At 36.4% G+C, this 25,306-nt stretch overlaps 1 protein-coding gene across 1 annotated transcript; it reads right to left on the bottom strand.

Annotated features, from left to right (window-relative positions):
• Positions 1 to 302: 302 nt before the first annotated feature.
• UVR8 (Regulator of chromosome condensation (RCC1) family protein) lies at positions 303 to 23,939 on the bottom strand. The gene is made up of 12 exons (XM_089996977.1): positions 23,671 to 23,939; positions 21,639 to 21,825; positions 20,250 to 20,396; positions 19,050 to 19,131; positions 10,470 to 10,625; positions 7,702 to 7,875; positions 5,825 to 5,896; positions 4,207 to 4,278; positions 3,977 to 4,095; positions 1,171 to 1,256; positions 1,041 to 1,090; positions 303 to 597 (listed from the first exon to the last, which is right to left on the bottom strand). The coding sequence occupies exons 1-12, from the start codon at positions 23,756 to 23,758 to the stop codon at positions 511 to 513; spliced, it is 1,320 nt and encodes a 439-aa protein (XP_089853103.1). The 5' UTR covers positions 23,759 to 23,939; the 3' UTR covers positions 303 to 510.
• Between the last annotated feature and the right edge of the window lie 1,367 nt (positions 23,940 to 25,306).

Genomic DNA, 25,306 nt, shown 5'->3' with positions numbered 1-25,306 from the left:
AAAATTTGTGTGAAATAGGTAATATAATTAAAACATTGACCCTGATGCAGGACACCTATCAACAAACAACCGAAGAAATAGACGGTTTCCAAGATGAAGTGGCAACGTGAAAATTTGAATATTGAAGAAGCAATATGCATTGGATTAGTGAACTCACATGACCCTTTTGGATCATGTGGCCACATCATAACGGCCATTGTGAAAGTCATCCAGGTAGTTCAAATTGGGTTGTGCACCGTCACCCAACCTGTACCTGATCTTTAAGGCTAACCTGCTAACAGATTAACAGAGACAAAAGAAAATTTCAAAATGTAAACTGGGAATTCTGAACACAACACTCCTGCATTATCCACTACATGTCATCAGCATAATTCCAAGAATGACGAGGGGAGAACTAAGGTTGCCATGCACAGCCTACTCTAGGTATACAGAGAGAGAGAGAGAAGAGTTTTGGAGAAAATAAACACAAGAAATCCAACCATATTTATGAGAATAGCAGCTCCGACATCTCTATACTCGAACTCGCTTTACATCACTCTCCGGGACACTAGCATCACCACCTGTGCTCCTATTTTCCATGAATGGTGATCCTGTCCGCTGCACAGGAATAAAGCAATGCAGTTAGTAATTTGCAAACAAATTTCACTGGAAGAACTCAAAGTAAGCAGATGCAGTGTCGGCCTATGTAGTGACTGGGAGTGACTAGGAACTGAAGGTGCCTTGAACAACTTATTTTTCATGCTTGGTTTACAGAGTGATGGACCTCTTGTAGAGGGTGCAACTCAGCCTAAGAGTCGACGGTTTGAGTGCTTGAGTTGGGTTGGTCAAATTCTTGATAGAAGGCCATCCCGAAATCAGATTCCTACCATATCAGCTAGGGGATAACTACCAAGTTAGTTGAGTTTTAATTCTCATACTATTTGGAACATGGAAAAGAGATTTCAATAAAATGGTGCACAAGGGAAAAAAGCAAGACATAGTATGAGAAAAAAGAAGAAAAAAATAGGGAATGGCAGTGATTCTAGAACCATGAAGCATACATTATCATCAGGGACAACTGCATATCGATCTGTTGGTGACACCAATTTGCCTGAAAATGCAACATCAAGTACAAATTTAGCACGTACAGGAAACACTAGGCAGTTTCCTAAGAACTGAATATAGTAAGACCTGATAATGGATCAGATCTTGAGTACTCCATCTGCTCACAACCAGATCCATCTACACTCAAAGCTTCAATAACCTTGGGAAGATTTCTGCAAGGCATGGATGATGTTAGATGTATGCTAAACCAGTTATGCCAGCACAAAATACAAATACCTGACAGAGTAACAAGGAATTAGGCGTTGGATTTTTTATTTCATTTTTTACAACATCATGAATTTATTGACTAACGTATAGTGAGATTATTTCTTTCCTTTCATGCCAAGCATCTTTGAGAATCAAACAAGTCCAGAAATTCAAAACATGTTGCAACAGCCAAAAAGTACTTAAAACATCTACCCATTGCAGTGTTGCTCACATCACAAAGCTAAGCGCAAATCTGACACATTTTTCTTGAAGTAAAAAGCCAATTGACAGGTTATGAGACTTTTCAATTGGTTTCCAGACAGTTATGCAAAAATGATAAGAATGAAAAACCACATTTGTACAATTAAACAAGAAATAACTCCTTCCTATTTGTGAAAAGGAGAGAAAAGGCAGGTCGTCTAATGTCATTCCTCCAATATTCGATACTTCAAGGAGGTCACCTGAAATAAAAGAACAAAAATTTATCCATGGATGGGTTGAAGCTATGGATTATAAATTTAAGACCTCAGATTGATGTGACACCCTGGAAATTGTTGAGACCAGCCAGCCAATAGTTGGCGCTGAATGGGTTTAGAACGTAAAATATAAATATTATGATAGCACTGAATGTAGAAGGCAAATCTGGTTGCAAACACAACAAAACGAATATAGTCTAGTCATAAAGATGTGTACCATTCACATAGTTTTATTATTAGCTGTAGGCTATAAATGGGTCAGGTAACAAATAGATGTCAAGAATGTGCTTTCTCCATGAACACTTGCATGAGGAAGTGTACATGGCACAACTAACAAAATATGAAGTGGTTCCATAGACTCAAAAAGCTATTATGGTCTAAACAAGCCTTGCATGCATGGCCTGAAAGTGTGCATTAAATTACTTAATCCCAGGATTTTATTCACAATTAAGTCGATCAATCCTTGTTCTCGTATAAAGATTCCAAATAACTATGAATCTCCAATATGTTGATGATATTGTTTTTCAGAAAGTTCTTGGAGACATTTGTAAAGTATTCAAATGAAGGAGCCCTGGGATTGATGGTGTCTAGTGTGTGTGTGTGTGTGTGTGTGTGTGTAAAGGCTGGATACCATTCCATGGTACTAGGCACAATAGAGAGATCATGGATTAATCATTAAACACCTATCACTCTTGGGCAGCCAATATTTCATTCAATCTTGCTCTAGAATAATGAGCAAGCAATGGTTATTTCAATGAATCCAGTTCAACATAATAAAACAAGACACACTGACAGAGAGGAGAACTGAAAACTATATCTATTCAATGAACATTCGAGAAAAGGCTTGTTTTCTAAGGCATTATTTGCAGCACGTCATTGGAATCCATAGGCAAGTTAGTTCCTTACCAATGCACAGCCTTAGGGGCTGCTAGTCAAAGTGGTTATGGTATTCATGTAATCTCTGATCTTTTTCTATGTAAAGACATAAGTATGTGATGTAGTATGTAATCTTATCAAGGGCATTTTGGCAAGTTTTCAAATGCTGATCGCAATATTAAAGAAAAGTCTCTCATGAGAACTAAACATAGAGTGGGCTGACTATCACAGCCACAACCTTCTCGTCCTCCCTTTTCTCCTCTTCCACAATACTTGATGGTTCTCCATAGAGGAGAGCAAGGCATCCAAAATCTTGGACAGAGTTTCCAACTTCCATCAACAAAATAATATCCAACCTCCAAATAACTGTCAAATTGGCTAATGCACTCCTTCCAATAGCTTAACCATCTTTTTGTAGCAGTAAAGGAGCATATTTTAACAAAAAACTATATTACCTTCAGCAGTGCATATATTTCAATCAACACTTTCCTTCAATCAAACAAAGGCCTATGGATAGTTCCCTTAATCCATAATCAGTTCTCCCACAGTAGAGCGCCACCTCCTTAGTTGATTGAAACAATCAGATTCTCCAAGGAAGAAGAGAAAAGGAGTAATTGTCTCACATATGCAAGATACTACAGATAATTTTCAATAAAAAAGTAGTTGAATAAAAAGAAGAGACCATCCATATTTAACTAGTTATATTGTAAATTTCTTCTCTCACTGAAAAGTTCAATAAGAAACACAACCATGCCCCACTGGAGCTAGTTACTGTAAGGAAACTTATCTGTGTTCTTCAATTGAATAGACACCTATGATTCTAATCTCAAAGACAGCAAATCAAATAGCATAAAATCTGTAAGGTAGTATATCAAAATTACCTATTTTTTTTTTACTTAAGTTCAAGCAAGTAACTTAATCAAACCATTATGCAGATTAGATACCAGCAGTTAAATCTTGATATGATGAAATGTGAATCAAATGAGTAACCAAGCATGCCCTGATGGGACAGGTTCTAATTTCTTCTTAGAAGCCACAATTAAATTCATACATCCAAGACATAGTAGATGTATTGAAGCATCTTGACCATATAAGAGTATCTGAACAAATTGCCTGAACAGTCAATAACATAAACTGTATCAAATAATGGCCCAAAGAAAGGCCTGATAAAGTACAACTCATTTAGTACTATGCATTGACAACCAGTAAACTATTTTTTTGTTGATCAAGATAAATCCTATGGACAAACTAAACTAACAAATCATAAAAGATGATATGGACTGTCAAATAATTTCCAGGCCATAGAACATATTATTCAAGATAATTGCAATTACCGATCAATGGCATCACCATGCCCAAGCTGACCACTCGTACCCCTACCCCAGGAATATACATTTTCTTTGTTAGTGATTGCTAAGGTGTGCCTCCACCCACAGGAGATCTGGGTTACTTCCTGTTCACAGGAGAAAACAAGAAAAGCACAGAACAAATAAGGCACCAAACTACACATAATTCTACTCACTTAAAAACCTCAGGCATTTTAAAAAAATTAAAGAGATTGCACCTGTTCAGATGGAAATTTGACTTCCTGGGGAGAACAATGATCAACAAAGTTACCGACACCAACCTGACCAAACTGTAAAAAAGGAAAAATACATGAAATTGTTAGCACTTTAAATGACCATCCATCATGAAGTAGTTGCCAAAAAAATCCACATTATCGAGCAAGACTATCATGCAAAACAGAACAAGCACCAGAAAGTATAAAACAACAGAATCATTTGTAACCATCAGTCATCAAGAAATACCAAATAGGTATGCAGTATTAATCAGTATCTTATATGATACCTAGTGCACTCTTGAGCGCACAATACTAAATCTATCAAAGTCCACGTTCATCCATAGCTAGGCCATAAAAAATGACAGTTTACAGTTCAATATGGATTCCGTGTATTTTGATCACATAAGAAATAATTGAAGGCTTAGCTATGGAATTGAGAGGTGCAGTTTGGTCATTTTGTCAATTTTTTGTGCAAATCAAATTTACTTTTTATGTCAAACATGACAGTCTCAAAGGTATCAGTAAATAGCTACCCTGTGAGACTTTATTGCATGAAAAATAAACAGTATATAGAACCTCAATTCCCATCTTCCCTATCTGTCTTTGTTTCTTCTTTCCCATTTCCTTCTTCCTCCTGATTCTTTCCTTGATTTTCTAATACCGCAACCATGTAGGTTCTACTTATGTTCTCGAAAGGCAACACAAAAGGTGTAAGAATTCTAGAAAGCTTAGTATTGTGAGAGACAAGGTGTAATATGTGTGGCTCCAATCTGGTAGCATTTTTGTAAATTGCATGATTTTGTTTCTGTATTCTTGTAATACTCAGTAGTTATTTTTCCCAACTTTAAGTGGAACATTATAAAAGAATTGAATAATAGAATTTTATGGGGACACTATCATCAAACTATGTAATTGAGAGGTGCAGTTTGGTCATTTTGTCAATTTTTTGTGCAAATCAAATTTACTTTTTATGTCAAACATGACAGTCTCAAAGGTATCAGTAAATAGCTACCCTGTGAGACTTTATTGCATGAAAAATAAACAGTATATAGAACCTCAATTCCCATCTTCCCTATCTGTCTTTGTTTCTTCTTTCCCATTTCCTTCTTCCTCCTGATTCTTTCCTTGATTTTCTAATACCGCAACCATGTAGGTTCTACTTATGTTCTCGAAAGGCAACACAAAAGGTGTAAGAATTCTAGAAAGCTTATAGGAAATGGAAGGCCTGTTGGGACCATCAAGCAGATCAAAGAAAAGAGGTATCTAGGTGGTATTATAGAAAGTAGAGAGAACCATGACTAAGGAGAAAGATTAGAAAGAAGCAAGAACCCAGAAAGAAAAGTCTTTGACAAAATAAACCCACCACGAGATCCACAAAAACACATTCTTGAAACAACACTAGTCAAAACAGAAATCAGATACAGACATAAAAAGGTTTATGGGTCAAGTGCATAAGCATTTTGGAACCATTATATGCAGGGTGAGGAAACTCTAGAATAATTATTAAACATGATATGGATGATTGGCAAGTTCGTAGCAGTAAATAAATAAAATCAACTGATGAATAAAAAAGAATGAACAGGTTCAGAAAATAATAATAACAAGAACAAGAACTTCTGACCTTATTCCATCCCCAACCATAAAGTCTTCCATTAGATGTTAAAGCCATGGTATGTCGCCAACCACCAGATATCTGCAGAGGAGAACCAAGATGTTATTGGAACACGTTAAAAGGAAAACATGAAGTAATTGTATAATTGTTAAGATGATCTATTTGTTACAATACACAATGATCAAACAAGTTATGCCATTTTACTTGAAAAGAACATATGAAACTTCATGTTATATTGATGTAAATCAAAGAAATATATATTTCACAATGCTTCATTGAACATTTTGGTAAGATTTATTTCTACATAAACATAAGACTTCATTTCGGTTGGTATTATTTTGAAAAAAAAAATAGAAAGAAATTGTTTTGACAAAGTTCTACATACAAGCACAAAATCACCACATGGAGAAAATTGAATCAACGGGACCTACAACCATATTCCTTAAAAGAAAACAGGAATTTCAACCAGAAACAAATAAACCAACAAGTTATAAATAACACTAGTTGACAACAAAATTCACTTCTATTTTGTTAGAAGATCACCACATATTTAATATTTAGTTAAAAGTTCAGTCAAACACAGATAATGAAAAAGAAATATTTCAATGAAAGAACAGGAAAACAATTGCCATGTACTAAGCTATCACCAGCCTAGGAAAAAAAATAGAAAATCCTAATTGACAAAGCAAACTAAACCATGTAATAACAGAAAACAATGTTTCATATTGAAATCACATCTACAGATTCAAGATCATCACATAAAGCAGAATCTTCTTTGAAAACAAAACAGAAAAGGGGAAAATTTCTTGGGTTAAAGACATCACATAAAGCCTGAGATCCTCAACGTTACTAAGTTGGGACAAAAATTTTGGGTTCGAATTTCAAGTTTACAGTTAAAGACATCGACTGTGTGCAAATTATAAGAATAAATTGTCATCATAACATCATGCATTATAGTATAATAAATAAAAAACGTTACTGGCTAATATTGAATCATAAACATGAACAATGATCAGTCCAACAGAAAAATATTTGAACAAGGACTTCTTCGCAAATATCATTGACACACCTAAACGTTACTGGCTAATATTGAATCATAAACATGAACAATGATCAGTCCAGCAGATTTGTCAATTCAACAGCATGCAGTATTATGAGTATTTGATTATCACACTATAATATACAATAAAACAAAAATTCATTTGCTAGAAAATTCACACAAAATTAATGTTATGTTTGTAATGGGGAAAGTGGAACACCATGGTAACACTTTTCATGTTTTTTTGGCAGAATCAAACAAAAGAAGTTGAAACTTGTAGTTCCACTCTGGCTAGAAAAATTAATCGGTTCAGAACAGAATCATTTGCTTTCCATTAACACTAACCCTTAAGGACACAAAAGACAAAGTATTATAAATTTTTTAAAACGTTATGGCTTTCAAGTTCTATGAATATCTCAGAGAATTACAGCCCTTTTAACACACACACACACACCAAAAAAGAAAAAAGAAATTTCAGATGCTATGTTTGAAATCTTGTGGAACTCAGACAGAACCCTGCTAAATCCTAGCAAAATATGCTCATTCTAATGACTAACAAGATTTTCTTCATAATGAGTCCTACAATGATATGCATATGCTAATATTTAACTAGATTGCCTTATTCACTGTTATCATTGCTATATCATGCTAAACCCTAAACAAATATGACCGCTAACAAGATTTTTCTATAGGTTGGAGATTATGCATTCACTGTTGATTCCATTAAGCATAAAGGTACACTGACATAAATTAGAGGGAATAATAACTTATTGAATTGGAAATTAAATGTTCACTGCTGTGTCAAAGATGCTAATGTTAATGTGTGGATGAAAAGGACTTTATTGACCTGAGAAATGCAATAAGTACTGAGGGCTTCCACTAAATGAGGAATGAGGTGATCCTCAAAATCACCGTGTCCTAGTTGACCATATTTACTCCATCCATAGGTATACAATCTTCCATAAGAAGAAACTGAGATTGTGTGGCGCCATCCACATGCAACTAGTGTCATCTTCTGTCCCTATAAAAGGCAAAGTGAGCAATGGAAACAAAGAAATTAATATACCCTGGAAATTTATTAAGGAGCATAAAACTGTATGAAATTGAATTTTAAAATAAAAAACAGAAAAATATTTGAACGAGGACTTCCTCGCAAATATCATTGACACACCTAAATCTATTATAGAATGAGCAACTCACACATTTCAAGCAATAAATCACTTTTAAAACTTTATCTGATAACAGCTACTTGTTTATGCAATAATCTATGGAAAGCATGATATCAAACTAAACAGCATGACACAGCCACATTAGCATCAGTTTTCTATATGGTAGATCCAGAAGTCATGCGTACGCTTATTTAATAAAATCCAACTAAGATAACATGAACAAATTTAAAATGCTAATTACCACAACTCAGAAATAGCACAGCTGGTTAGGATTGAGTACAACAGATAGAATTAATGAGCATCAACTGGCTTCTGAAAAGAAAAAGAAAAAGAAAAAGAAAAAGAAAAAGAAAGAAAAGGATCATTGACATAATGCAACAGCAGAGCACGAATGTCAAACATGTTGCCAGCATAATCCTCTCACAATTGACACATCAAACACAGAACATTCTGTGTTTGCTGCTTATCCAAATATTACCAGGTTCAGCACATGGCCTTGTCTTAAAAAGGCACTACTGTGCAGGATATATGAATCAATTACATAATAGGCAATCTAAAGCTATACAGAGGATAGAACATGTTCACATAGTACTGATCAACAAACTATCAAACACTTGTCTCCTTTGACGTGATATCAGGATAGATCTTAAAATTGCAAATTGAAAGTTACAAACATCACATGCAACCAAAGGTGGTGATTGAGAAGAATGACCAGGAATATTGAAATTTGAGAAACTTCCAATCATTGTGACATATAGAAAACTAAATGGAAGTAACATTGCAAATGCATGCGTCAAGTATCGAACACCTTTATGCAGAAGCACTGCAAACAAACAAGGATCTTGAGATATGCACATGTGTTCATTTCAATTCCATATAAGTTAGCAAGGGGCATGACAAACACTTAGCAGCCTAAACATCCATTTACCTGCTCTCAAAAATGAAAGGCAAAAATATAGCAGAAAGGTTTTGAAAGCAGGAAAAAAACTTATTCTGAAATACTTTAAATTAGATGGTCAACAAGAAAATATTGACATAGGAGGCATAAAAGCTACTTCTTTAAAATTGAAGGCAACAAAATAAGGACCAGGTGACAACTACCCTCAATCACCACCATGAAGAGCCTTTGAAGTAGAAGTTTCTTCAGACAAAATTCAAAGCAGTAAAATGAATATAAAACTTGATATGACACCTGATAACTTTAAAGCACAAGTTTCTTTGTGCACACACACACACACACACAAAACTCAAAGGGTTTAGGAAACAGATAGAGCCTGAAATCTGATTTATCACAAACTAAATGCACCAATTCTTGTTCATCAAAAAAAAAATGCACCAATTCTTACCAAGTAGAAGATAAGCGATCGAGCTAGTCCTCAAACATTATAATGTACTAGTAATAAATAACCAATGGTAGCATCTGTAGTAACTAACTAGAATGTAAACTCAAATACAGAAGGGAGGAACTAAGCTTCAAAAATTTCATCTCTGTATACAATGCTTTTCCAAAGATGATGGCATTTATAAATGGCCTGCTAGGAATTTCAACTAATTTATAACTAGTCGGTAAGTTTTTTAACATTCAGGCATGTAAATAAATGTTCTAAAAAAATAAACTTATTTTTCAAGATACAACTTTAACACATAATTTAAATAGGCAAAATATGTGCATTCTGCACCACCATAGACCATGCCGGTAACAAAACAACAAATCAGAAACCACAATATTCAAATCACACATAAAATAACAGCTTAATTCTTGTATCAGGAGTCTAACTATTCAAAAATTTGAAGTGATATAAACTACACCTTATTTGAATGATATAATTCAAGTAGGTTAAAACAAAAAAAAAAGGAAAAGGGATATCGTTCATTGCAAGCCTATTGAAAAGGAAAAGAGAACCTAAGTCACAAATACAGAATGATCAGATAACCACTTGTATCCATGCTTTCAGGTAACAGGCTCACGAAATTTAAGAACTGTCACAGTGTAATGAATGGAATGAATAAATCCATAGACAAGGTAGATAACTGTCAACTGAAAACAGGAACAACACAGGGGTTCAGGAAATTTCATCTATAACTATTAGCAAACAGCTTTACAAGCACCAAACTAAAACCATGTGAAGAGAAGTTTACATATATCCTGAATGGTGCTTGCATAATTATATTTATATCCAGAAGACATTGAATAGGAATTTGAGTGTCAATTTGTGACTCCACAGCAAGTTAATGCGAGAAAATAATAACACTATTTTGGCAACTACCATAACTGAACTGATGATGGCACCCTTGAACCATTTATACAACATAGTACACCTGTGATTTCATTTAAAAACAAAGAGAGAGACAGACAGAGAGAGAGAGTGGGATGGGAGGGGGAGGGGGAAGGGGTGGTGGGGGTTGTATGCATGACTGGAAAAACCATCTCAGTTGGAAAACATACATCTGTGGCATCAACTCTCTGAGGAACAAGGCGATCATTCCTGTCACCTAACCCCAAGTTCCCATATCGACCCCAGCCCCATCCATAGAGCTCCCCGTCATCTGTTACAGCGGCTGTATGTTCTGCACCAGCTGCAACCATTTTCACAGATATTCCCTACAGCAGGCACAATGAATTATGAGTGAGTTAATTTCACATAAAAAGAAAAGGAAATATCATACTTGAGGGGAAAAAGTTCAAGTCCTTTCTCATCAACGGGCATCTCCCGTGTCAAAATAAAAGTAATAAATAAACTTTCAACCTCAAAAAAGAATCAATAACTAAGATCCCCTAAAATATCCAATTCATGAGCAATAAATGTAATTAAGCAATGGATGTTTCCACAGAAAACACTAGCTTAGAATGAAGAGTATCAATAACTCTGAAGGAAAAGTATAACATCTCTCCTATTGCTTATAGACTCAAACGGAGATGAAAGTTATTAGGAACTCCACCTTCTTGTAAACAAGTTTGAAACCATCTAAGTATCGTATCAAGGTAGGAGAGGCAAAAACATGAATGGTCAAATAATCTTTTTCTACAGTTAGGGCATAGTCATGCTCCACGTGGAAATGACATTAATTATGGGCAACATACTGATGTGGATGTTATTTAAAACCAGTATCACCAATATTTTGACAACATCACGGTATTATTTCAAGGTCATCTGCTACGTCACATAGGTGCGGGTGCGGCGATACGGCACTTTAAAAAAACTTGGGTGCAGGGGTGCGAGAGGGTATATATATATATATATATTGTTAAAACATATGTAATGATACATCTATATATATATATATATATATAAATATATATAGAGATGTATTCATCTATATTCAGCATAATACCTGATAGGGGTATTATGGTCTTTTCACAAGTACCCGATAGGTGTACTTGTTTTATTTCTTTTTATTTTCCTGTTTTTTATTTTTCTTTTTTTGTTTTTTAGAATTTTTGTTTGAGATACTAAAAGGGCCCCACAATGGAGTCGTTGGGGCCCCCAACGGTCACAATTGTGACCGTTGGGGGCTCCCAACGACTCTATTGGGAGCCCCCTTTAGTCTCCCTTTGCTTATAAATAGGGGGAACCCCCTTGTATCTTTGTATTGCTCTTGAGAGCTCCTCTCCAATAAAATGAGTATTTATTTTATGTGTGTAGCCTTGTTGTAAGTCCTTTCGTATATCCCTTAGTGGATTTCCTCTCTTATGCTTGTTTATTTTGTCCGGTATTGGACATAGTGAATGCATTTGCATTCTTGAATTCTTCCGCATACTTCATTACATGGTATCAGAGCCATACGATTCTCTAAGGTGAAATCTTATCTCTCTCTACTTCCTTTCTATTTCACATCTTCATTTTATAGCAATGGAAGTCAAGATCGACCTATCATTCAAGCTTAATGGGAAAAATTACATGATGTGGGCATCCGTAATGGAGAATAATCTCAAAAGTAAGAAGCTTTGGGGTTATGTAATGGGAACCGTTCCAGAACCCCAACTTAAGCTCACAAAGATGGAAGAAGATCAAGAGAAAGCACTTGAAGGTGATGCTCGTCTCAAGGCCATTGAAGATTATCATCACCAAATGGAAGATTGGGAGAGCAACCATGCAAAAATCCTAGCATGGTTTATGAATAACGTTGAACTTAAGGTATGTACAAATATTGCAAAATTTTGCTGGGCAAATGAAACTTGGTTTTTTATGAAGGGTATGTATACCCAAAAGGATCTTGCAAGAGCTTACTTTTTGCAAGAAAAAGTGAGAACCACAAAACAAGGTGATATGAGCATACAAGACTACTATAGTGCTCTAAATCTTTTGTGGGATGAATTGTCTCTTTTAGAGCCTAAATGGGTGGCTACGGAGGATGTGGAACTAAGACAAAAGCAAATGGAACAAGATAGATTGTTTCAATTTTTATTTGGGCTTCGTCCCGAATTTGAACAAGTTAAATCCTCACTCCTCCATAGATCTACATTTCCTCCTTTAAAGGAGGCTATTGCCGAAATCACTCAAGAAGAGACTAGGCATAGCATGAGTAAAAGCATAGATGAAGTTCTTGTCGTATCTAAACCCGGCAATCATGTTAAAACATATAAGTCACCTCATTTTGGTAAGCAAGGGAGTGGTGGAAGAAAAATGATTATATGTCATCATTGTTATGAGCCGGGACATATTAAACCCGTTTGCCCAAAGCTAAATGGAACATTCAAGCTAAAGGTGGCTTCCGTTGAGGAATCCTCCACCAAAGAAGATGAAGGCAAAAACGAGGATCTCAAGAATACTCTTGGTCAAATTTTCATGGCTCTCCAACAAATTCTAAAGGCCACTTCTTCCACCTCCGGTGCCGCCATTGCCTCATCATCACCTCCCGGTACGTACTCTTGGATCTTAGATTCCGGATCCTCTTTTCACATGACTCCTCATGAAAATGCATTAACCAACATGAGCACCAATTCAAAAATATCTTGTGTCTCTACGACCGATGAAACTTTCCTCAAAATAAATGGTATTGGAACTCTTGATTCTAAAAATATTCAAAATTTTCTTGTTCCAAAAGTAAGAATAGTTCTTAAACTAAATCTTAACATTTTTTTCGTTTCCCAAATTGCCGACCATGGATGTGAAATATCTTTCTTATCTCAAGGGTGCTTTGTGCAGGATCTCCGGTCCGGGAAGCGGATTGGGCAAGGCCATAGGAAGGGAGGTCTTTATTTTATGGATCACTTAACGCACCCTAATACATCTTTTTGTACTTATGTCCAAGATAAAAATATTGAAACTTGGCATAAAAGGCTTGGACATCCAAGTTACTCTAAAATGTATCTTTTTCCTTTTGGAAACAAGTTTTATAAAGAAAAAGATATCAATTGCAAAGATTGCATTTTTGAAAAAATGAAGTCTATTCATTTTCCTATAAGAACCTTTGTGTCAACAAGACCTTTTGAATTGATGCATTCTGATGTATGGGGATCATCTCCGGTTCTATCTAAAGGTGGTTATTCATATTATGTTATCTTTATTGATGATTATACTAGATATGTATGGATCTATTTTTTTAACTTTAAATCGGAAGTTTTTAACTTTTTCAAAGAATTTTATGCAAAAGTTCAAAATCAATTTCAAAGTCGCATATCCATTCTTAGATCCGATTCGGGTGGAGAATACTTGTCAAATGAGTTTCAATCATATTTAAAACAACATGGCATTTATCATAAAAAATCATGCCCAGGAACTCTTCAACAAAACGGTTTAGTGGAAAGAAAACATAGACATATTTTAGAAACCACTAGATCATTACTCATTTCTAAAAATATTCCTAAAAATGTTTGGGCCGAAGCCGTGTTAACCTCCACCTATTTAATCAATAGAATGTCATCTTCAAAATTGAACAATATCTCTCCTCATGAAAAGCTTTTTAATATAACACCCGATTACAATTGTCTTCGTATTTTTTAGTGTAAATGCTTTGTTCTTTTGCATAAAAGAGATAAATTATCACCAAAAGCAATTGAACGTGTGTTTTTAGGATATGGTGAAAATCAAAAGGGCTATAGATGCTTTGACTATAAAAACAATAAGTTATTTGTCTTCAAAGATGTGACTTTTTTAAAAGATGAAAATGGTTTTGAAATATTGGAAAAACCAAATGAAATTGATTATATGTTTATCAATGATTTTTTAGAAGATTCAAATGATGACTCTTTAAGTCATCCAGAATTTTTAGAAAATACTCATAATGATGATTCTCATGATATTGAGGTATCACCAACTAATGGTGACAATCTCCAAGTATACACTCGACGTGAGCAAGTGCAACCTATTAGTGCTTTAGAAAAATTCTTGCGGCTTAATGAACATCTAGAAGAAACCTCCCTTAGGCGATCTTCTAGAGAATCAATTTCACCTAATAGGTTTGTCTCTTATGAAACTCTCTCACCTAACTATAGAGCTTGTCTAATAGTCTTGCATTCTTACTATAAACCTTCTCAATATAATCAAGCAAAACATATTCCTCATTGGGTTGAAGCAATGAAAGTTAAACTAGATGCTTTAAATAAGGCTAAAACTTGGGAAATAGTTCAACTTCCTCCAAATAAAAAAGCTATAGGATGTTGGTGGGTTTACAAAGTCAAAACAAAAAGTGATGGTTTCCTAGAACGATATAAAGCTAGATTAGTTGCTAAGGGATACTCACAAGAATATGACATTGATTACGAAGAGACTTTTGCCCCCGTGGCTCGCATGACAAGTACTAGAACTCTAATTGTTGTAGCATCATCTAAGAAATGACCTATATTTCAATTAGATGTTAAAAATGTCTTTCTTAATGGTCAATTGAATGAAGAAGTATATATGGACCCTCCACCGGGAATTAATGTTAACCAAGGTCAAACTCTTTGATTATTAAAAGCTTTATATGGCCTTAAACAAGCCCCTAAGGCTTGGTATGATAGATTTAGTGCTATCATGTTCCAATTGGGATTTCGTTCATGTTATACTGACACTTCTCTTTTTGTTAAACGTGCAGGTTGTAGTATTATCATCCTTCTGCTTTATGTTGATGATATGATCATCACTGGCAATGATGAAAGTGGTATTCTTAATGTTAAAAATATGTTAAAACATAATTTTGATATGTCTGATTTGGGTTTTCTCAGGTATTTTCTTGGTATAGAAGTAGCGTGCTCTCCTCGGGGGTATATTTTATTACAAATGAAGCTTGATGCAGACATATATTCCAAATCTGGGATTTCAGATGACAAAAAGGTGGAGACTCCCGAGGTTATCAATGCTAAACTACGATTGGAGGATGGAATTCTGCTGGATGATTCTACGCCCTACGGGCAACTCATTGGCTCCCTCACCTATCTGACTATCACCAGGCCTGATATCGCTCATGTTGTGCACTCTGCAAGCCAATTTCAGCATGCCCCTACAATTGTGCATATGAGTGTTGTGCTTCAGATCATTCACTACATAAAAAAATACTTTAACTAAAGGGTTATTCCTATCCTCACTCTCTTCCTTAAATTTATTTGCTTATACTGATGCTGACTGAGGAGGAAACTCAAATGATCGAGTCTCAACTACTGGCTTTTGTGTCTTTTTAGGAGATTCGCTAATTGCTTAGAGATGCAAGAAACAACAGAAAGTCTCGTTGTCTTCCACTGAAGCTGAGTACAGGGTCACGACTACTACTACAATGGAACTTGTGTGACTTCGAAGTCTTCTTCAAGATATGGGAGACGAAATTACCGGTGCTTCGAAGCTTTGTTGCAACAACAAAAGTGCGATCTATATTGCCAGCAACCACACCTTTCATGAGAGGACTAAACATATTGAAATGGACTGTCACTATGTTCGTGATGAATATCTTCGTGGGACAGTTACACTACCATACGTCACTTTGGAATATCAACTTGCAGATTTCTTTACCAAAGCACTTCCTGCTCCTCGCTTCTTATTTCTCCTTGGCAAACTTTCGGTCATCTCCCGTAAAGTTTGAGGGGGGGTGTTAAAACATATGTAATAATGCATCTATATATTTATAAATATATATATATAGATATATTCATCTATATTCACCATAATACCTGATAGGGGTATTATGGTCTTTTCACAAGTACCCGATAGGGGTACTTGTTTTATTTCTTTTTATTTTTCTTTTTTTGTTTTTTAGAATCTTTGTTTGAGATACTAAAGCGGCCCCACAATGGAGTCGTTGGGGGCTCCCAACGACTTTATTGGGAGCCCCTTTTAGTCTCCCTTTGCTTATAAATAGGGGGAACCCCCTTGTATCTTTGTATTGCTCTTGAGAGCTCCTCTCCAATAAAAGGAGTATTTAATTTATGTGTGTAGCCTTGTTGTAAGGCCTTTCGTATATCCCTTAGTGGATTTCCTCTCTTATGCTTGTTTCTTTTGTCCGGTATTGGACATAGCGAATGCATTTGCATTCTTGAATTCTTCTGCATACTTTATTATATATATATATATATAATCTTGGACATACCTGGCTCTGTATACCCAATCTGATTTAAAGTGTTGTGCTTTGATGGCTTTAAAAGCTAACTTAGTTGTTCATTTATCAATTTATCTTGTCTATTTTAAGGTCTTTATTTTAGTTTTCTTTCATTTTTCTATTTTCAGTATTTTTACTTTTTTTTAAAAAGTATTTAATTATTTATATATTACCGAGATATTCCCGAGATTTATCAACTTTTGAAAATCTCTCCGAGAAATACCCTCGACGAGAAATTATTTTTAGCATTGGTGGCTATGGTTGAAACTGATCCGGATTCGGAGAAAGAGAGAAACATATCTGGATCTGAATCTGGCCTTATCATAACACCTGATTTGTGTCAGGTGTTATGAGTGAGAGAGAGAGAGGATGGCTCTGCAGTAGGTGGTGCTTTCGTATGTGGTAGCGGTGGAGGCATCGCTGACCATCGTGGTAACACTGCCTTCTTTCTCCCTCCAGCACCGACAGAAGGAGAGACGAAGTCAGCTACACATCCCCCTCCTCCTCCTCTCTCTCTCCACTACTTCCTCTCTTTCTTCTTCTCTCTCTCTCGTCCTTCTTCTTCCATCTCTCTAGTTTCGTTTCTCTCTCGCTCTCTTCTCTCTCGTTTCCCCCTATCCCTATTTCCCTCTCATTTTCCAAACCAGAGAAAGGGGAAAGAGGGGAACCGAGAGAGAGGGAATACGAAAAAGAGTGCGAGAGTGGAGGGGGAAGACGAGGGTTTGGGGAGCGAGATCAAGGAGACAAAATCAAGGGTTTCGATGGAGGCATTTTGTTTTTTTTTCTCGTGTTTGCCGTATTGGGTGCGGCACCTGCATCGCATCGCATTGACGCAGGTGCGAGGCCCCTTTTGCAGAGTCCCTATGACATAGGTCATCTGATATTTTCTCAAGATTTTTAAAATATTGCCAGAATAAAAAATATCATGATATTTTCCAAAGATATTCCCCAAGATTTTCAAAAATCATCTTTTTTTATATATTTTAAGTATCTTTTTTTGTTTCTTTTATATTTTAAATTTTTTCTAATTTTTCCTTTATATTTTTCAGAAAAATACCACAAAACCTATTATTTCTTGTCTTTTTTTATTATTCGCTGTATTTTTTTAATTTTTAAATCTTTCAAGATTTTCCCAAGAAAAATCACTTTTTGAAAATATCTCCAAGAGAAACCCTCACCGAGAAATTACCTTGAATGATACATGTGACTATGTTTAAAACACAACATTGTAACTTTCTTGCAATATAGTGTTAAAATCTTATTGGACTAAGTTTCTGATCAAGAATGGTCCATGAGAATTTTCTTATTAGGATACTTAAGTCAATTTGGATACACTATAACAAATAATCCAAATCAATCTGTAGAAGAGATGTCCATCCACAATCTATTAGAGATTGTGGATGGACATCTTAAAGATTGAACAGGGGCAAAATGTTATTTGAACAGGACAGCTGATCAAAATCTCCAATAAGGGCAAAATTAGTATGGCCTGAAAGATCCTCTTAGAATTTTTGTTGGTGGGATGAACAGCACCATTTTTTATACCAAAGAGGAAAAGTTGTTTATTTTCTTACTGTGGGAGAAATTAATATTGTTCTTCCCTATGCACTTTGTATACAAAAAGCAGGAATAAGCCACCACCTCTCTCTCTCTCTCTCAAATGTATTTTTCTATTAATTTTAACATTTTAATATAGCTTCTTATTTTTAAAACAATTTTTTTTGGAATTTAGTCAGCAAACTAGGTCCAGCCCAGGCCTTTTATGGACTTGGCACCTAGCGCTTTTGACTACGAGATTCTAATATTTTGAAAATAAAATTACATAATTTTGAGACAGTAAACTTTGTGATGATGATGATGATGATGATGAGAGAACAACGTTTCAGACAGAATGGTGGTCACATAAGTTCAAGGGAACAGGAGTAATAATGATGATGACAAGGACAACAGGACAACCAAAAGTACCTGTAAAGATTCCTTCACTAAACTAAAACTCTTATGACATCTAACAGTAAAGCAATGGCATTAGGTATCTGATGACATTTACTGAACAGCAAGCAGAAGATTTCTGACCATGATGATGGCAGGACTGTAGGACAACAACCAAAAAATAGTTATTTGAAATTTTCATGATTGAAGTCTAAAAGAAAATCTCACCTCTATTTTAGAGAAAAGAGGAGGGCTAAAGGCCTATGAGCATATCCAGTGGTAAGATATCAAAGGACACCAACATGAAGGCTATTAGGCTACAGGAAAAAAGAAAAAACAAAATCCACCGGTGCTCTTGCAGGATGAAGAGTTTAAAATTTTCACCGAACAGAAGCAAGTCAAACTAAAATTTGACCTTAAGATACAAAGCTAATATGACTATAACCACTTTCAAGTTACAAGCCCCAGGAAACCATACACCAAACAATGTGCTTTCCAACATAATATTTCTTACGATCACTATCCCTCAACACTAGAAACAAGCAAAAGGTCATTGATTAATTATAATTCAGAAGTTCTCATGATATACCTCAAAGGCTTTAATTTTCTGTGGAATAAGAGAGTCGTCCGTGTTACCAAGACCAAGTTGGCCATTCTGATTACGGCCCCAACTGTTAAAAAAAAAGAATTAGAACTTGATCCATGCTTTAAAGGAAGCACAGAGGCCAGACCTGATCTTATTCACACATAAAAAAAGCCGAAAATGAAAGTATCACCATCAGTATTTCATGCTAAATATTAATGGAACAATAAAATAGGCCTAAACTCGAAAGCTAAACATCCCAATTCATCAGTACCTTAAAATAATCCTTTACATATTGCAATTTTAATACTCTGTTTTTAGTATGAAGGCATAAAGAATGAGGGCCTAAAAAGGAAAAGTTTATACTAAGAAAAGCCAAAACATTAGCAAACTAATGTTTCCTAACTCAACAACAATGTTGGATGCTCATCTAATTTATTACGAATAAGCAATATTGCAATATGGACTAATAAAATTCCACCCACTATTGTCAACAAACATTTTCTAACCCACCACCCTTTCTGACAAACACCTACTCTCCACCATTGAAAATCAATGGTGGATTTTTATTCCCAAGTAAAAGAGATGATGAGAGTGCTTGAGAATGGAACTTCAACCTCTATTCATTTCTACATTTCCTACATTTGCATTTCTTGTTGTGCTCACTAAAGTAAAGTGAGTTCTATTGCTTTGTTGATATCATCACTATATTCAACATAATAATTTGATAAAAACTCAAGGCTGGACAACATTTGCAAAGCATTAACTTCTAACTACTGTGTTGCTAACACTGGGAAAAGCTTATTATTAATGGCTACAAGCTTACAAAGGTTGGTTACAGATGAGTGATTACTAGATTTGCATACAGGTAAAAGCAATATTTTGGATTTTAATTTCTAGAGGAACTGGTTGAAGAAGGGGATACAGAAGCTAAAGATATCTTTGCCAGCATGGTTTTCTTTGCAAGAACTGCAATATGCACCTTTAATCTTTCAACTTAACATGTCAAAAACCCTAGAGATTCATGTTTAACTGAAAAACATGCAACTGATAAGAAAGATTATATTTCAAAAATGTCATGATTCCAAAAACTGGAAAACGAAGTATAACTAAATTTGGCATAAGAAGCTTTTTGACATAAGAAGCTTGAAACATAAAACAGTAACAAGATCTCTAGCAGAAGGAAAGACAGTAAAGCAAGATTACCTTTGGACCTCACCATTTACAGTCACTGCCAAGCAATGACTATCTCCACAGGCAATTTGCTTAATTTGTAAGCCCTGTAATGCTTTGATAGGTTGGGGTATAAATACATCACTAGAGTTACCGTGACCGAGTCTACCAAAATCACCCCTGCAAACACAAATAGTAGTTACAAATATTCATCATCACTGCCACAACAAAAATAATTCAACAACACATTGTTGCTTTCATCACCCAGCCAATATATATTGCAATGACAGATCCTTAAAGCATTATTAAAAGAAAAGAAGCTGTGGAGGAAGATAATGTAATGAAGTGTCACCAATAAGATGAGTCCACTGGAACCAAGGTCATGATCACAAGCACAAGAGTGCACAAATGAACCACTAAGGGCACAAGCACAATCGCCACCAAGAGCACAAGAGCAACAGTCACTAAGGACACAAGAATACAGTCACAAGAGAGCACACACGCACTTGAAAAATTAATTTTATTAAGTGAGTAAAATGCTCAAAGAAAGCATCATACAAGAGGGGTGAGAATCCCTTATATATACACAAGGAACAGCCCAAACTAACTGTTAGGCTAGTCCTAACGGCTAGTAGACCTAGCTACAATAGAAAATAAAACAAAAAACAAAAAAATAATAAAAATAGTTTACAAAATATATATATATATATATATATATATATATATATATATATATTAATATATGTATACGCATACTATAAACATATGCATACATGAGTATACATACATATGTGTGTGTGTGTGTGTGTGTGTGTGTGTGTACAACTTTACAGATAGTTGTCAATAGTAGCAGTGTCTTGAGCTCCAAAGCAGATGAACATTCTGAAATACATGTGCTTGCTCTGAAGTTTAGCTTCAATGGAGGTGTACAGATCAATGCAGCACCAGTTCACGCCATTACAGTAATTTCAACTAATTAGGTTTCTATCAAAACAAAAAGACATCACTCAAAACACAAAGTATTCATCTAAATTTCATCACCTCAATCCACAGTTGGGAATGAAGTGATAAAATGATCTTTTGCACCTTTGGATGATGCAAGATACTAAGATTTTGTAAAATTAAGAAGAAAAAGAATTAAATCTGACAGTTAACTAATCAATAATGACCAACAAATATATATTTAGCAGTAGACACTTTTCATGTCAAGCATAGACTACACATCAATTGGATCATAAGATGGATAAAATGGGTTAAGTTCGAAACCTAGTTGACTAATACCCAGAGTACCCATTACTGGCACAGGCACGACACTGGTACAAGGGCCTAATAGAATTACCGATGTAACATAGCACTGCACAGTAGGGAAAAAGAAAAAAAAAACTAACGCAGCAAATAAATCATAAATGGCAAAATGATTACCATCCCCAACTGTACACTTGCAACAAGGATTCAGAATAGGCTGTTGTATGATCAGCTCCACTAGTAATGGACTCTATTTCATGACCGTCCAGTGCACTCAGAATAGTTGGGAGAAGTCGATCTTCAGAATCGCCATGCCCTAACTGACCATCCTCACCACGACCCCAAGAGCACACAACATTACCAGCTGCAATCATTAAACTATTCTTACTACAATCGGTGTTGTAAATAACTGAAAACTGTCCACAAGATCAAGACCTTAGACTTTTTACAAAGCTGACAATGAATTTCCTAATTCATATAGTGCAGAAAGAGCAAAATTTGAACCATAGCAAGCACAATGAAAAGAAAAATAAAAGTTCCAAGTCATAATTGTAGGACTGCTAAAAAAATCCAATAACGACAAGTTGATTTGAACTTGAAATAAATCCAAGAATCACTAGGAATAAAATGGACAGTAGGGTCATATTATTCAGCCAAGGTGTCTCAGGTTGGCTGCCAAACCAGGCCGATGATCATTAGAGAGAAAAACCCTTTTAGTAATGGCACTTTTATACATGATAAAAGAGGGTTCATGTCAGTCACCCCAACACTGGCAAAAAAGCACACACACACACACACACACACACACACACACACACATATCAAATTAATATTTTTGTTTTCCTTAAGTAAATACTTAATTTATATAGAAAAACAAAACACGAGCATGAAAGATGAATTCAAAATTCAAATTGTGCCTTGCATTCTTACAAAGTACACATAAGTTCTTATATGACATTTTTGAAATTCTTAAAAGGCAAATAAAAAACCCCGGGCTTGGAAGCATGCAAGGGAAAAAAAAACTTCTAGCAATGAAACATTCGTAAATATTACAAGAGAATTTCATGTCATTAATCCAAAAATCAGTGGACTAGATGCACTTAAATAGAAAAGTGCATGTGTGTGTATGTATGTGTGTGTGTAGAGAGAGAGAGAGAGAGAGAGAGAGAGGTTGGTACGTTCGGCAGATCCATATTTGAAACGGGACACCACGCACGGTGCTTAAAGCAGATTAGATATAGGTTGCATTGAATCACCAAAGATGAGACAGATGCAAATCCAAGCTCATGAAGCATGTACGTAAAAGCGAGCTGGATATAGGTCGATTCCATATATGACTAGTACTTATATGGTTCATATCTTTGCCCCATACCGAATTAGGTACTGTTACCCATGTCCTGCTCCTTTCTTCCTCCAGCACTAATAAGGCTCCATATCTTTGAAACTAGAAAACGGGCAGGCTGGAACCAACCTGTAAGCGAAATGCTCTGATCCAAATGAAGCACGATATTAGTGTCTACAAATTCTTAAGTGTGCATTTGGACTTGGGATAGTTTCAACCTAGAATCCCATTGAAGTTGGTAGTCCTAACCATTAAACATCTAAACTTGTACACAAAGCAGATCTGCTAGACTTCTGTCACAGACCCCAGGCTTCTGAATTCTGACCTACTTTCCTCCCAGGTTCGAACCTCGAATCGGGCACAGCTCGAAAGCAAATTCCGAATGTTAAGTCAATCCAAGCATTAGCCATTATCTTAACCGTAAGTGGAAATCACCAATCGGATAATCTCAACTAATTTTAGAGTATCTTAGAGTGAATTCAAAGATAGCTATGGAAAATCTCACACACCAATCCCCACCCAAATTTCCCTGCCCACCAAACAAATTATTCAATACGCCATCAATTCCAGATAAGTTTCCGCTCCCATAAGCTCAAAGAAACCAACAAGAACTCACCAAATCAAATCAAACAGAAAACAACGATATTCCAACTCGCCACCTTCTCAAAAAAACCCACCGTTTCTCTTGATTGAGCAGTCCGCGACCCAAAAAAAGAAAGAAAGCAAAAGCAAATATGTTCTACACACCCTCAACACTACTTCTTCAGTAACTACTTCATAGAAAGAACGACAAGAAACGAAACCACTGCCGAAAAGAACACAATCCCAATTGCCACCACAAGAGAGAGAGAGAGAGGTTGAGGTTACAGAGGAGAGCGACGGAGTGGCTTGCTCCGGCGGAGATGAGGACGACCCTCCGCCTGCCTCTGGCGCTACTCACCTCCTCCTCCGCCATCCCTTACTGTACTTGCGGACTCCACCACCACCGGAGAGAGACGAAATCAGAGACGTTGAGCGGTATGAATGGCGATCGATCAGCCCACCCCCTTCCGCTCTCGGACAAGAAAACAGGGCTGACCCCCGCATTTATAGCTCCCCATGTGACGTACGTTCCTCTCTCTCCAGTCCCAACCATACTGAATTTATGAGCAATCAGAACGAAACAGAGTCGGAAATTACTGTGTCGTCGTCGCTGTGACCGCTCTTTTTACTGCATTGCCACGCATGTCCATTGACAAAAAAAAACCGGGAAACCAAACAAGCCGCTTTCCGGCCCGCTCTTGTCTGACTAATAAGGAGCTCGTTCAAACTCCTTCGGAGTTTTACGCTCCCAGCCGCCGGCATGACAACAGTAGGTATGGCAGGCTGAGCCAGCGCGACTAGGTCTTTGTGTCGGTTGCGGTTTCTTTGGGTTATAAATCTAAAATAAAACTCATAAAATAGGTTCGGAAAATAAAATAATACCCTTGACTAAAAAACTCAAGTTGTTAGGGAGCGAAGCGACCAATCTTTTTTTTTGTTTTTACCCTTGACTAAAAATAAAAGTTGTTAGGGAGCGACCGATGTCTTTGGTTTTCGTTCCTGGGATAAAAAAGAAAAAAAGTTAGGGAGCGAAGCGACCGAGCAACAATGCAAGCTAACGAAGGTGCCATCCCTGAGTCATCTCACCTCCTCTGTATGGAGGAGACTTTGGTTGTTCATTTCATGTCCTTTTTTCCCATAAAAGAAGGTGAAGCGACTGGAGCTCAAATAGGCGCATCAAGGCCTTTTGAGCGCAAGGCGCGTAGCCTTCGATTAGGTTCTAAAGGAGGGAGCAGTACAGGAGTTAAACGAGCAGATCGTTAGATCTGCGGGCAACAACAAGCTTATCCGCAGATAAGCGATCAAGGGGTGGCATGCGCATTGGCTTTGTTTTAGGTTTAAAATAAAAACAAAGCAAGCTGACGAAGGGGTTTTAGCCCCCGAGTCAGCGATTGCTTGTTGCTTCCGCTTCGAAATTAATAAATTAATCCCTCCGCTCTGCAGCTTCCCCGGAGCCCAAGATCCTGTATCTCTAGAGACAGGATCGAAAGGGCGACTGCGGAGCCGAAACACCTGATGTACCCCTGGGGAAGCAGGAGCTGAGGTGCAGCCAAGTAGGTGGGGGGTCCGGGGGGGAGGACCCCCGTTGCTCAGTCAACAAAAAAACCCAGGCCTTGGGCCTGGGAATTGAAGCTGAAGCGAGGCACCCGAGCGTAAGCTACCAAAATTTTGAGAAATTTTGAATAGTGCAACTTTGTTGGGAATTCCCGAAAGGAGAATGCCCAACAAAGAGCCCTTATGCACCCCTTTTGAGGGAATTATCGAAAGGAATGCCCTCAAAAGAAACCTAACTTTAACCTTTTTGGGGAATTCCCAAAAGGAATTACCCAAAAGAAACCTTATTTAGTGCTTTCTGCATTGTTGCTTGTTGTTTTACTCCTCATGAAATGAACAACTAAAGCCACCATAGTCCATAGACAGA

The sequence above is a fragment of the Nuphar pumila genome, chromosome 2 (genome assembly GCF_984573655.1).
Source record: "Nuphar pumila chromosome 2, dmNupPumi1.hap1.1, whole genome shotgun sequence".
NCBI classification, from domain to species: domain Eukaryota; kingdom Viridiplantae; phylum Streptophyta; class Magnoliopsida; order Nymphaeales; family Nymphaeaceae; genus Nuphar; species Nuphar pumila.
Note: the sequence above shows the minus strand (reverse complement) of the source record. Positions and strands in the feature narration are given on the sequence as shown.